General features: G+C 36.0%; 1 protein-coding gene across 1 annotated transcript in view; it reads left to right on the top strand.

The window, feature by feature from the left end:
* The window catches only part of LOC140229403 (mitochondrial import receptor subunit TOM70-like), a 31,595-nt gene extending 16,417 nt beyond the window's left edge, over nt 1-15,178 (top strand). The window contains exons 10-11 of the mRNA XM_072309656.1: nt 989-1,111; nt 10,005-15,178. Coding sequence (XP_072165757.1) covers nt 989-1,111; nt 10,005-10,167 — 286 coding nt within the window. The 3' untranslated portion in view covers nt 10,168-15,178. The remainder of the gene's footprint in view (nt 1-988; nt 1,112-10,004) is intronic.
* Nucleotides 15,179-15,930: the final 752 nt, after the last annotated feature.

Here is a 15,930-nt window from a genome sequence, read left to right as displayed (position 1 = left end):
GTTATGCATGCTGAAGAGAAGATGTCAAAATAGAGGTACAGTATACTTGAATCCTTCCACATCAATTTGGTGAATTTTTTTGGACTATTAACTCTTTATGTGTCATTGTGTAAACCATGTGTGCCACATTATTCTGAGACAGCAATGTGTTTATGCTTTGGGTAAAACATTCTGTTTTTCAAATCTCTATAATCTTTACATATTTTTGTTACCCTGGACATGCAATATACAAACTTGTAGAGAGAATGCCAAGTTTTGATTTGATGTAAACTGTATGACAAATCCATGATGACATTTCTTTTAAATGACTAGTGGAGATACATTATTATAGAGGCATGACTTTTGCACACAAATAGAAGTAAGCACTAGCAAATCCAATGGGGAACGCCGCTTGATAGTCAGTCATAGTATAAAATGCAACCTACATGTGACAGGAATGGAATCACATGAAACATTTTCATTATACTGTGGCATTTGGCGATTTGTCGATCGGTTTGGGTGGGTTTTTGCGTTTGAGCAGAATATGCGAAGTTGGCACGCTTTCGACTGAGTCGGGCGTGCTAACGTGGCACATGAAGAGTTAAGTTTGCGGTCAATGGAGAATGCTATTTTTTCATCATTATTTAGTCAAACCTGTCTTAGCGGCCACCTGTCTATTATAGACCTCAGCCTATAATAGACAGCAGCAACCTGCTATTGTATGTTTGCAGTTGCCGTTGTTAAAAAGTGTGATAGAGATATAGACCTGTGAACATCTACTCCTGATCAAAGATTGATCTAAGTCTTTATCTACTATATACAGGATTTAATGATGTGGTTGGCTTTTATATTCCTACTTCTTTATTTGTGTCTACGTTTTTTATACTAATTCTAGCATGGAGAATGAGATGTGTTAGATGTGTCAGTAAACATTTTCATAAGATTCTTATTTAGTTTTTGGTACCATATTCTCCATGTTGAATTATCTATTCATTTTTATTATCACCAGGCTGCTGTATCTAGCATGGAAGAAGGACCCCGACCAAGCCATACGAATGATCCAGAAAGCTCTTGAGATTGACAGTAGATGTGACTTTGCCTACGAGACACTGGGGACCATTGAAGTTCAGAGGTAAGAGAACACACGTTGCGGAGAGTTGGCCCGGTTGGTAGCGAGTCTGCCTTCATCCCAAAAACCCAGGTTCAATACCCGAGTCTCACTGAGAAATGTTGGGTGTAAGCATACCATCCCCTCTAGTTAGAGGCAAAACTCTCTGTCCCTGGGATAGGACATAGCCTCACATCCAACTGGACCCCATTGAAGACCAGCTATTGTAGCTGAATATGGGCTATCCAACTATCTTCTCAGATGGATATTGAACAAACAAACAAACAAATGCTGATTTGTGACCCGACACCAATTTTTAGTAGCCACAGGCCTCTGGTTGACCAAGCCAGTGCTATTGTCGAGTTCTTTACTGACTTGAGGATTGGTAGTTCAGATAAATGTTGTCGTGTTCACGTCATGATATGAAAGTAACAAAATTTATGCTTATTGTAGTATTGCGGTAAGTCAGGGTACACGGTGTACACTTCCCTTGAGTCAAAACTGTTTCTTTACTTTTCCTGCGTAGTGCAGTTTGTGTACTATCATGAGTAGTGTCATGTGTATTATCATGTGTAGTGTCATGTGTATTATCATGTGTAGTGTCGGGTGTATTGTCATGTTTAGTGTCATTTAACAAAATTCCCTAGAATGTAGTAGTCGGGCGAGTCAGGGGACATCATTGACACCTGCTTGGAATTACATCCATTTCTTTGCTCTTCTGGTGTGGATAGCATTAATGTGAATTAGCACCCATCAGCCACATTTCAGGAAGCAGACCCTCATTGGTAATGATTGACTGCAGTCCGGATTATTCGGCTGTATGTGTACTCACAATGTGTTCATAGAGATCAGTTGTACACCATTCATTACGGGGATTCTCAAATACAGTGGAAACTCAGTGTCAAGATCCGTGGGACCAAGTCAATTTGTTCTTTATATCAGATATTTTGTTATGTCTGTAGTTTAATACGAATCAAAGAAAACAAATTCATGGAGACCGGAGAAATTAGTTTGTTTTTATATGCGGTATTTTGTCACGTGTAAATCAGATCTCTTTATGTAGACTTTTTCCTCTGTATCTAAACTAGGCCCACCTTCACCCTTTCACAGGCAATATCACAAATTTGGGCTATTTTTGGGCTGACATGCATATAGGCATTTCCGTGAGTTGTGCGACATGACCACCAAAATTTTACCCACATATTTCAGGACAACTGATGATCTTACTTTGTTAGCCATAGTTTGAAGTGTGTGAAACCAACTTTACATTTAAGAAAAGTTCTCTTTTGTGCATTTTCATACCTTTTGAAACCAGAAAGCATTTTTTGACCTAAAAATCCCTAAAAATGCATTTTTGTTGCTCTTTGCAATTATTTTTTATATTTGAGGCTCAAATCAAACTTTGTTTGGTTTTACAAATCAAAAATATATTAATCTAGCAGTAAATAAAGTGGAGACCTCGATATAAGATATTACTTCGGACACCAGCGTGCTCTTACATAGCTCGAGAAGCTGCTGTAACGTGAGTTACCGAAACATGAACTTTTTAACCTAGCAATTTTACTATGCCCAACTGAGACATGGTATTTTGGATTATCAAATGACTATGCAGCACACATCCAAGAAATATGATGGGACTTATAGTCTTTGCTTCAAATTCTCATAACAGAGGTCTTAAAATTGTAACGTGAGTTACCATGTAACGTGAGTTACCACAATGTAATGTGAGTTACCGACATGATTTTTCTTTAATACCAAGAAATGATATGAAGGTTGTGATTGTAAACTAGTAACCAATGAGTACATGATTACTGAACTCTTGTGGTCTATTTCCAGTAGATTGTTATTCTCTTGGTCTCTCTCTCTGTCACCAAACCAACTGGTCTACATGTACAATGTATTAATTACACATCACTTGTTCATCGTTAATGTTAACTTCCGAAAGAAACTGTTCCATATTTACTATTTAATATTACAGTGCATGTATACTGATCTGTTACGAAAGTTGTTAAAAGACAATTCCAGGCTTTCAAGCAGGATAACGTAAAAAAGTAGGAATTAAGTAGGAACAAAATCTTTCAAAAAGTAGGAAAAAGTAGGACATGAGAGGAAAAAAGTAGGGCATTAAAGAAAAAAAGTAGGAATAAATGAGGACATGTGCAGGCTTTTTGGAGTAGTTTTCGTCAATACTCACCAGAACTCTTGATGTTACATTGAAATCTTAATTTGTACTCACAACCCTGCTGCCTCAGCCTCACTATTGCTCCTGGGAGAGCCTGAAAAATACAACAAAGGCAGACGTTCGTTAGAACAATGTCAGGTAACAAGCACAAATGCATGTTCAACCGTACAGTCAGTATGAATCTTGATCACTTATTACAATACTTACATAGAAAAGACATAATTTTGTGATTGACATGAACACCTACCATATATGTGATCCTGCATCGCAACACCAACAAAAAGTTGCCAAACATGGATTTTTAATTAAGAGCAGATTCTGAAAGAACAAACTTAAAGATGAAAATGATGTATATCTCGATTCAAATGGACTCTCCTAACCGATCCTAATATTGGAATGAAAGCACACACTCCGGAAAATGTGAACTGAGAAAAGGGGCTCCTGGAGTATAGCATTTATTCAAGCGCTCAATCTTTATCAAGCCGTGCTAGCTGTGCAATGAATGGAACAAATAACAGAATGTTAACCACTGGAGCTACAACAATGAAGAGATTATCAGATTAAGCTGTGCATGCTTTATTAACACATTCTGTAGGTGATCAATGCCAACTTTCAAAGCAGAAGCATCGTCCTTTGTAAAGTTATTGGAGTTGAAAGTTAAAAGTATGGACAGGGTTTTTAAGAAATGAAAAGATGACTATGAGAAACACCTAATCACATTATTCTACCAAAAAGTGCATGTTCCAGAAAAAAAAAAACTGCTAAAAAACACAATTTCCTTTTCATTTTATGATCCCAAACTTCATTATAATATATAAGAAGACTTGCCCTTTCAGAAAATATGAAAAACTCAAGACTGGCTGGATTGGCCCATATCATCTATTTTCAGTCCTAATACAAAATCAGTGCATGCGACTTTTTGTTAGTTTTGTGATGGACGGTCACATATCATCCCACAAAATATGACATAAACATTCCATGATGTGTAAGTTATACATTTATGCCAAAGGTATGTTATGCACTTCCATAATTAAAAGATGGCATCTTTTATCTACATTCATTTGAATGTTTTGAAGTTGTGAAGATATGTGTTTCATTCCAAAATGTAAAAAAGATTGGAAATAAGGATATTTGACAAAAGCAATTTTAAAAAAGATGACACTTTTATCTACATTCATTTGAAGTTGTGGAGATATGTTTCCTTTAAAAGTGTGGATATAATGGATATAAGGATAGAAGGATGTTTGACAAAGCTATTAAGTGATGCTCACAACAACTTAGTATGCTTTCAAGTTCCAGCTGAATGACCATGAGATAAGAAATATACTTACTTTCCAAGAGACTTTCAATTTCAAATACATGTAAGCACTTAACATGTGTTCAAACATTTCAAAATAACAGGATAATGTAAACTACTTATATGTAGCACTCAGTATTAGTCTCTGAGAGCATGGAGCTACTAACAGTAGCTCCATGCTGAGAGCATGTGTTATCATATTACATTTCTAGCAAGACATGCATGAAGAATGGGTTGTCTCATGACAGTGAGGCCTTATGAAGTGAAATTATCTTTCCAAGAGACTTTCAATTTCAAATACATGTAAGCACTTAACATGTGTTCAAACATTTCAAAATAACAGGATAATTTAAACTAAGTTTATATGTAGCACTCAGTATTAGTCTCTGAGAGCATGTGTTATCATATTACATTTCTAGCAAGACATGCATGAAGAATGGGTTGTCTCATGACAGTGAGGCCTTACGAAGTGAAAGATCTACCAATGCATTGACATCTTTATTTTGCAAATCCTGGCCCACTTCAAATCTACACACTCAGATACTGTGAGTTTATGGCACAGTGTCCACAACTGAATTTCAAGTGATATAGATTATCTTCATAATCATATGATATAGATGGAAACACAAGGCAAGCTCAATTTAAAACACTCAAACCAATAGAACACAAAATATCCAAAGAGAGAGAGAGAAAAAAAGTAAATACTTTACATTTCAGCATCAGGGAAATGTAGTATTCTTGCATGTAGAGTAACATAACACTGCAATATAACCAAATGACTCCACTTTACAAGATGTGAGGAGCATACATGTACATACTGCTTTTTGTTTCTCACTATCTGTAGTCTTACCGACTTTATAGGGAGCAAAAATGACTATTTTTTGATAATTTTCTGTAGATAACAAATAAATATGTTTTCATTTCTTTGGTGTTCTGTTGATGCTAGATTCCATCAATTCTTGAATCAACTTACATTTGTTAATTTAGAAAGAGGTGTAGAAAATAATCATTCTGTACTTTCCAATGACTTACTACTGTTTGCAATATTTGCCACATTTACTGGAGATACTTTGTAGTTAATAGTTCTTTACATTCAACTGTTTTTTCAGCTCATCATGACCCTTTTTGTTGAATACACATACAGCTATTTGACCTTTTCAAGAAGATTCTCCATTTTGCAATTATTCCAGGCACTTTTAAGTTCATTCAATATTCTTGAAATCAAACTTCTTCATATATTTTGAGAATATTACATCCTTCCGCCTTTGAAATTTTGCATGGTTGAGATTCTGCTTTTCATTCTCCAGATATTTTGCTGGCTCAGTATTTCAGCATGTTAATCTTATAAACTACTCTTTGCAAGATCTGGAGAATAAATAAACAGTGACTGTCATTATCATTTTAGTCCTTGCTAGCTTCTCTGATTTCTCTGGTTGTTTGAGAGCAAATACACTCTAGAAAATCTGTATATAATTTACCATGCAGTTCCCATTCCCCCCCCCCCCCTTAAATACAGTGTATTTGTGCCCTTTCAATTTTGATACTCTCCACTGTTCTGTTGGTTTTCACCTTCAACTTACAGTTTTGTATGTTGACACAATTGGCATACACATCCATCCATTCACTTTTTTCTTCTTTAAAAAGTTTCCCTGTCTCACATTTTACCAAGACTCTTTCAGACGGTTCAATATTTTGGATATGTCACTTCAAATGACTCATCACACTTTGACTACTTTCATTACGAGATTTCTGTTCTACCATTTTCTCACATCTTGTTTAAACTAGTTGGGTAATAAAAAGATGTTCAGCGTTAACTAAAATTTGCAAGATCTGTGGAATAAAAAGACATCATGGCTTCTACTTTTTCTGCAAGTTGTTTCCTCCAAACTTAACAAACTGTTCTTGGCGGTTCAACTTAAAACATCCACACACTTGCTCTTATTTGTGGAATATGCATTCATTATCTTTCCTAAATGCTCTAGATGGTTTTTCTCTCTACATATTCCTGATAGTTTGTAAGTGTCGTCAGGAAGTGAACTTCAAAGTCTCATGGTTTAAACTTCAATCAATCTTTAAACGTTACTGAATTATTATTTTTGTGTTCGTTTTCTGTGAAGTTCCTCCATTTCCTACTTTCTTTTAAGTTCTTCGAGGTAGAATGTCTTACCTATGATGCAATTCAACCTCTTAAACAATACTTGCAAGATGTATACATGCCATCAACTTTTAAGATTGTCCATAAAGAGGTTTCTGCTCTATTAGTCTTTATCTTTCACGATGGCTAAGTAATTACTGTTGTTCTCACTCCTTGTTAACAATTTGTGGGATCTGTTAATTAAACATTTCTTTTTTGTTCATCTGATTTTTCAGCAACTAACTTTCCTCAGCTGTTTACCTTCAGATGAATTAAGGTTTTTAGTAGTCATATCTACCATCTGCCCATGATTCAAATAGATATCACAAGTCATATGTCTCATGTTAAAGGTCCAGTTTACCTTTGGGAGCAGTGCTTTTGATTTAGCCTCAGTAATATGCAAGTTTCATACAAATGGGTCCCTACCAATCCATGCTTTCTTGGGAATAACTCATCCTCACATCAACCAGATCTAGTTTCTGTGGTGAAACACTTACTTTTATATTAAGTTTTTCATATTGCAATCACTGTTAATTATTATCAAAACATATATTATTGAAGGATTTCAGGCAAAGGGGATCTGAAGGTGTCATTTCTTGTTTTGACATGACCTTTACGATTTACGTAGTGAACCATATTTTAGCAAAGGAAATTTCTGGTTTCTGAGGATTTGCATTCCAGCACATGCATTAGACATGATATGCTTGAACTCTACATCCATTAAAACTGGCTGTAGGCAGCATTTTTCCCTCAGTTGTATTCTTTGGAAGTCACATGTCAAATTCTACTTTTAAGTATATGGCAAGCTTACCTGGTAATTTTGAGCGATGATGAGAGCTTGTTGAGCGCTGCTCCAAGTCCTAGGCTGCAATATAAGTGGGATCAATCACATCTGCACAGGAGCAAAAACTGAGGCTGGCAGCAGTCTTGTAGTTGATTGGTTTGTGTTATCCCTCTTTCATGCTGAAGAGGCTCTCCCCACCAGTAAGAATCTGCAACTAGAGTCTACTCATCATTTCTGAATATAAACTATTCAAGTACCGGGTAGCCTTGCACATTTTTTTTTTTTTTTTTTTGCAGGATTTTTCACCAAAAAAGTAGGAAAAAGTAGGATTTTGAGCAAAAAAGTAGGAAAAGTAGGGACAGCAGTAAAAAAGTAGGAAAAAGTAGGAAAAGTAGGGCCACTTGAAAGCCTGCAATTCTTCTAAAGCTGCATGGACCTTGTTCCAGCAAATTATCAAAATTTTGTGATAACTATTAATAGCCTCCTGATTGGGATAATCACTGCATGATTATTCTTGAAAAGTTTTTGTAATTCAAGTGATTACTATTTGACATTTCATAGTTTATACCTACCTATATAGACCAAAGCCATTGTTTATGAGGCTGAAACATTTACATGTATGAACAGAATTTTAAGATTGGAGCTCGCTTCCTGCTGTTTTTTCTGAGATTTTCGAGAACTGAACATTGTGAATTTGACACGCTTTTAAATGTGTTTTATACTATTCTACTCTGAGGTTTTAGCTATATTGTTGCAAAATCCTACAATGAAACTTTTCCATGTTTTCTGTAATTTACTTTGCTGTACATGCTGATCTATTACCAAAAACCTGTTGAATGTGAACCTCATTATCAGACATTTTCTTTAAGAGCTGGACAGTCATGTACAAAAATGTACCTTAAAGCAAACTATCAACATTTTGTGATATTAATAGTTAGCCTCTTGATCACAAAATATTTACTATTGATTCATGTTTTTCATTGGGATTTACTGCTTCAGTCTGCTTGATTACTCTAGAAGATACTGGTATACTTTTTACATGTATACTACAATTTAAATAATGGGTACTTGACATTTCATAGACCAAAACCATTGTTTTTTAAGGCTTAAACATTTATGAACATGTTTTATTAAACTGATCAATACTGGTAGCAGATAACTAAAATTTATCTGCAGTTTCTGTAATTCAATACTAATTTCTGTACCAGTTTAGTATAAGAATTTGTAAACAAATCAAACATACAAACAATTGATTATTGAGTAATTCAAACAATTATCAAATAATTGGAATATAAATTGCATTGTTTAAAAGTTAAAAGATTTATTGAAATATTCATTTCTGAACCTTTAAACTCTCCACAGACTACATGGACAGGTCTCTAGTCTCGTGACTCAGTGTATTAAATGGAATAGTTTATGGATGACTTGTTTTATCTAGATAGCCTAAAATCCATTTAGTAAAATAAAAAAAAACAACAATCAAATGAAATTCTCAATCAGATCTTCAATTTCTGATGCATTTGTTAACTGGAAAAGAGTGTAATTTAATGAAATAGACTCTGTTTCATATCATTTTGTTGAATACAATTTTTGTCTCAGTACAAATGAAAGCTTGGAACACGACTCAATTAAAAATGAAATTTATCTTCAAGTTGGTATTCTAAATGTAAAGTTTCCTGCCTTTTGGTAATCTCATGGATAAAATGGGATTAATTACTGTCAGATCAATGTTCAAATCAATTTAGATTCTTTATTCATGGAGTTTGTTTGTGAAAAAAAGTTGTCTTGGTAAGTTTTCTTTGGATTATTAAGACAAAAAATCGTCTTGTGATCATGTGGACAAACTGTAACGTGAGTTATCGTAACGTGAGTTACCGCTTCACATGACGATACCTGGAGAATGTAAGACAATTTGAATTTTTACCATACTCGGTGATGTATGTTGTTAGTCCATGACTTCGACACAATAGACTTTAAAGTCTCTCTGTTTCTTGTTTGAGGAAACTTTTGAATATAAGACATGCCAAATTTTTGCATGTCTAAATTATGTAACGTGAGTTACCAACATTTGTAGTGTTTTTTCTCATAGTTCTCATAAGAGTCTGTGGATGTAATGTTGCTGTGAGGTAGGATGGAGGTGCATGATACTCATTCACATATAGTAACTCATATCACTAATTAGGTTTTAAGGATATTGATCTCAACGACCTAATTTTGAGTTCAAAATGTAACGTGAGTTACCGTGGAAATGCCCATATGTAAAACATTACGTAACTTCAGAATGGTGTTACTGGACGTCGCAAATTTGGTCTCATAGTATTCAGGAGACTTCAAAGAAAAAAAGTCATGAAATGGAGCGGCAAAATCTGTGCTCGTTGCGGAATCATCACACGAAATGTCAAGGGGGGATTCAATTTGACACTTCTTCGAGATAAGACAGGGTTTAGCAAATGTCTCATGCTTCTTTGTGTTCTTTCAACCCTACCCCACACCCCCTTCTTCCCCTCTGCAACTCTGCAGGGGACAGATGACGTCGGCTCAGGAGTACTTCAACAAGGCCATCGAGCTGGCCCGCACGGAGATGGAGATGGCGCATCTCTACTCCCTGAGCGTAGCGGCCCAGGCCCAGAGCAACGTGACCAAGAAATACGGCATCACCCCGCCCTCAGCGCTGGGCTCGTGAGATGGCTGGCACTGCGCAGCGAGAGGGAACGCCCGTCTCCAACAACAATAAGCAGCTCTTCAAAAGAGAATTATAATGATAAGAAGTTCTCCTGTATCGAATTCCTGCATTTGTTATCAGAAGGAGGAGATCTGTGATACCAAATTGCGTTTGTTAATGGCCTCTCCTCATTGTTCATATGTTTGCCTTGGAGGGGGGAAAAGTACGAGTCTGTTCTTCAGGTTATACAGAATTTGGACATTGATGACACTGTTGTCTTAGCTTCCCGCCACACCAACTGTATAACGGCCATGGCAGCTGAAAGTCATGGTATGTTTTCTTGAGTGGTAAAAGGGCCCAAAGTCGATACCCCCTCCCTTTTTATAGCTTACTTGTTGTGGAGAATGAGAAATAAGACAGCAATGATGTGAGTTGAAAATGTTTTTCATAATCCTACATCACTTTCTAACTACCCCCAGTGTTAGTCTAAGTCTGTGAACATGAGAGAGTATATGAAATTATAATAAAAGAAGGTAAAATGTCTAACAAACACTGAAAACCCAATTGTGCTGTGTGATTTTTGTTACCATCAATTCCTCCGACAAGGAGCGCATGTTCTTCAATAATCGCTAGCCCTGTAACACTTAGTGTCTGTCTTTTGTTGGAGATTCCTAACCACTTGCTATCAAAATGATTTTTGTTCCTTGTTGTATTCCCAAATCAGTATGTATGTAACCCATGAAACTTCACGGGTGAGAGGTGACGTTACTATGTGTGAGGAATGGAATCGTGCACGACGCTTTCTATGTACTGTGGCATATTGCAGTTTATCAATTGATTGGTTTGTGTAAGGTTTAGCATTTGAGCAAAACAAGTAAAAGTTGACGAGGCGCTGACTGAGTCACATGTGCATCCAAAGTAATACAAAATAATATTCACCTTGTAATTGCATGGATACTGCTTTGATCAAGATATTGCCCACACTATTCAGCACACAAGCTGATAGCACATACATACAATTTAACCTGAACTTTGGGATTGTGCACAAATCAACCAGAAGTGTTGTTTTGATGTAATTTATTGTCTTTTGTATTTTTTTCTATCGGCAATTAACAGTTAAACTCCTCACCCATTAGAAATAGAAAGGTTTCACTATTAATGCATACCCAAGAGATGTATTTGACACCAAGAATAGAGTCCAAATCCAATATCTAAGACAGACTTTATTGCTCTATGTTTATATGTTCTCATATCCAAATTATTACGTCATCTCTTCGTCTTCATTGGACAAAGTAACTATGTGTATATTTTGGTTTTATATACAGTGAGCGTCATGAAAAGCATGCTAGTCTTCATTTCAGGCTTGAGCTGTTCAAGACCGCTAGCAAGGTTGTGGTTCACTCTACAAACGTTTGGCTTTCTGAATTGTACTTCGAGCAATATGGCTGCTCGTTGTTTGTTCTTGTTGGAAAGATGTCGCTTGTCACATTTTGATCAAAGACAAATGACATGAATCAGTCAGAAAATGAGTAATGGAAGCAAACTGGGGGAAAATTATCTTGATCAGTGAGTGCTTCATCGAAGGAATTCTGCATTTCTCATAAGTTGTCGGGAGCTTGATTTAGACCGAGGTCAGCATGCCATACACTTACAACAAGCAAAGAAATAGAAAGGAAATTACAGCTGTACATTAGTGGGCGTCTCTTGCAGATGAAATTAGGGAATCTGGTATGGACATAGCAAGGCTTGTGAGCCAAGTTAAACAAGTGATACAGCAGTTTTGTTTTTGGTTTTGTTTGTTTTGTTTTGTTTTGTTTTGTTTTGTTTGTTTTTGTTTGTTTTTACCTCAACTGTCAGAGTCAAGTGTTTGACACTGGATGAATCATGTGCCTCTCTGAGTACTTGTGTCTGTATTGTTTATTTGTTCTTTTGCTGAAAATAGGATTTTGTGGTTGCCATGAGTGACTGCATTGCATTGCAGCAAGGTTGGTATAATGTCTGCTCCCATCACAGTCTCCTGTAGTCTCCCGATTTGGGATGGTGTTCTACCATCTGTTTTAATACAAATTAATGTTAACTGTCAAGTGAGTCGGGGACAGTGTACTCCCGTTATAACGAACTTCTCGGGACCGGCAGTTTTCTTTCGTTATATCAAAATTTTGTTATAACCCCAACAAATTAACAATAAAAACACATAGAGTGGATAATGTTTCGGCTTGAATTTTTACTTCATTGAAACCACGATTTCGTTATATCCGGGTTCATTATATTGGGAGTGCACTGGATATGTAAGTGACGGTTATTGAGCTGTGATACTCAAAGGATTCTCTATGTTTGTGTGTATGAGTGTAGTGTACACATACGTGTCACCTTCCTCTTGTAGAACCTGAGATTTTCTTAACCCATTGAGGACGAGTCCCGAGTATACTCGGGCAGGTGTCTGTGGGAAATGTGTGTTGTAGCAAAATCAAACCATCCTCAAAGGATTAATGGAATTTTTCTTATTTCATACCCAGTGCTGCTATGTTATGTGTCATTGTTTTAGCACCATTAAGGGATTGAAACTGGATTATGTAAGCATCTCTCTCCTTTTATTGTATTTCTTTTTCTCACTCATGGCCAAAACTTCAAATTGTTTCCCTGTTAAACCAGCTTGTGGCATAATATCTTACTTTGCCCTCCAATTTGAATGCAGAATTTCCCAAGTTTTGACCAGTGAATGATATTAGAAACATGCATGAGATCATTTTGATGGAATACTGTGTGTGTGTGTGTGTACTGACGTGTAGTTCACACATGCAGTTATAGTAAATCTATGCCCTCTATTTTGATATAATCATTGAGGAGAAAAGTTACATTTTTATGAGTTCTGCATACATTGTGTCCTGCCCCATCCCCATAAAGAATATTATTCAAACCAAAATAAAACAAAGTTACTGAAGTGGAGTTATGATTTATGTATGTGAATAATAATGTTAAACATTCCTAAGGTACTAATCCCGCTGAATTGAAGGATAGATGAAACATTTATTGATGTATGGTATAATAAAAAGATGGTAAATGACTTTTGTTAGCTACTGTTCTGCATGAAATGCAGGTTAAATTTATCATTTATCCTAGTGGGTCATGAGTGTGTCCCATGTTTAAACATTTCTTACGGAATGAAGTATATTAACATTGGCAGTGGGTAAAGGTATGCAGTGCAACATCCCTGAAGAGGGCCGATTAAAAAAAAAAAAAAAAAAAAAAAAAAAAAACCACCTCAAACCTTCATATAACGAGGTGATTTTGCGTGTCCAAACTCTGTATATTTCTTCGTCTCAAATAGTGCCCTGATGTAGTGATAAACCAGACACTATGAGGTAATCATTATGGTTTTTAGGTCTTCGTTATAACGAGGTTCCCCTACATTAAACCAGGATTCAGATTATCACTCTGTGTTGAGGCAGGATGATATTCCTCCATGTAAATGCAATAAAGATGAACCATTGAAAATAGTGAGAGGAACTTTGACTTGTAGCACTTTTATGAGGATCCGCAGGGGGTTGTGCGGTGCAAGAGGTGTATGAATCGTTTTCTTCGATATATTTCATAACAGAAAGTACAAATCCTCAAAGACGTGTATCAATACTCCTTGTGCAGAGTATCTACACAGTAGCATTCCTTCTGAATCAGACATAGTTTTGATGTGATATAAAACCTTTCCAACCACCTTGCAGCTGTCATCCTATGTCAGAGTTTACTGCTGACCTTCCCTTAGGACTTTTTAGCAGAGAAAAGATCCTGTACATGTAGTGTTCTCTTATTTTGATTTGATGCTCATGGCGAGCTCCTGTATGTTCTGAGAAAAATATGCTTTCACTTTCAAACTAACATGGCTCGGGAGCCAGTGGTGGAATACAATGGGATTTATGCTTCTGTAGATGGTGTGAGATGCAATGAATGATACAATAAGCCAGGTCGGAGTTCCACTTTGCGCATGAGCAGAAACAAGGTCATTCGGACCAACAGGCATGTTGGTTTTTAATTTCACTGGGATAAGCATCTGTAATGTAATGATTATTTATGAAATACTTATAAATGCTGCTTGCCAGCACATCCACCTGGCAGCAAAAGTGGTATTTGGCAATATCAATAGAAAGAGATCGTCAATACATTCAATGCAAAATAACGACATGGATGCTTTCCCAAGTGTTAATTCATGGATCATTCTGGTCATCTGGTCGATGCAAGTTCATTCTTTGTTTGAACAGGATCAATGAATTCCATAAATTGTTATGTAAAGCTTATGCATTATGTCGCTCTAAAACGATTGAAGTGCCCCTAACCGACTGAGAAAAAGGAAAGGTCATTCGGACCAATGTGCCCATGAGCTAACTCCGAACTGGCTTTATATGATTGTCTTAAGCTCACCACACCTTATGCATAATCCCACTTCCAACTCCCATACGTTTCCTGTTTGTACCCCATCAGTGCCCCCCTCTTACAAAAACCAAAACCAAAACATTTTTTTTTTGTTCTTTTTTTTTTTGCAAGTTGAGAGCTAGTGATATCAAAACTCTACTGGGCAGTACTCATCGTTCGATTTTGTCTTATGTTAATGTTCATCATAATTTATGACTCACGTCAGCTCTTCTACTATCTTTTGTGAAGGTTGGTCTTTATTCGTGTGCACGCCCCATCTATCACCATAGAAGCTGTATCGTAATTTTCTTTCTCCTATTCAAACCATCCGCAACTGAAAAGACTTTTTGCAGGTTGAGATATTTCAAATTTACTTCTATTTCAATTGGATTCATAATTGCAGATTAGCTTTGATATCAAGAGATGGAAGAGAGTGACTTGTAACGCATATGAACATAATGATATATCGATGTATACCAGAGGTAGATCCGATGACAATTATTATTATTGTGAGAGTTGGTATATGCGGGATCATACAATGCGTTTTGAATGTGGTTACATCAACAGTAGTGGATGTCATGAGCTCCACTCCATAAATGGAATAAATTGTTGTTTTTTTCTAAATGAACTGTGTGATATTTTGTCCGACTCGTTCAATTTCGTCTCAAAGTGTAACTAGCCATTAAAGGCATAATTTACCATTTGCAGATGAAACAAAAACTCACTATTAGTACTTTAAAATACAATGCAGGTCTAAAATGTGAGTTAGTGATAGAAACAACCAATGTAAAAATTTGAACCAGTATAATCGATGTTGGGTATTGCTCAATATACAAAATGTGAACAATAGTTGTAATAAAAATGTTTCCGGACTAAAATGTCTACAGTCATGGCTTAAAGGAACAGTTTACCTTTGGGAGCAGTGATTTTAAAAATGTTCAAGATATCACATTTGATGCATATGCGCAGGTTTGTTGTACTACAAAACATCCTACCATATAAAATTTTCGCAATAAAGCCTAAAATATAAGGAGATATCAGTATTTTTCTCAATAAACCGTAACTGTATACGGTTTAGTCTGGAAACATTTTTATTATAACTATTGTTCACATTTTGTATATTTAACAATACTTAACATTAATTTCACTGATTCATTTTTTTTTTTTTTACAGTGGTTGTTTCTCTCCCAAACTCATATTTTAAAGCACTAATGCTTGGTTTTTGTTTCATCTGCAAATGGTAAATTATGCCTTTAATGAGAAAAATAGTGATATCTCCTCATAGTTTAGGCTTATTGCAAAAACGTTATATGATGGGATGTTTTGTAATAGATCTGACCTACACATAACATGCATCGAAAGTGATATCTTGGAACATTT

The sequence above is a fragment of the Diadema setosum genome, chromosome 6 (genome assembly GCF_964275005.1).
Source record: "Diadema setosum chromosome 6, eeDiaSeto1, whole genome shotgun sequence".
Lineage (NCBI taxonomy): Eukaryota > Metazoa > Echinodermata > Echinoidea > Diadematoida > Diadematidae > Diadema > Diadema setosum.
Note: the sequence above shows the minus strand (reverse complement) of the source record. Positions and strands in the feature narration are given on the sequence as shown.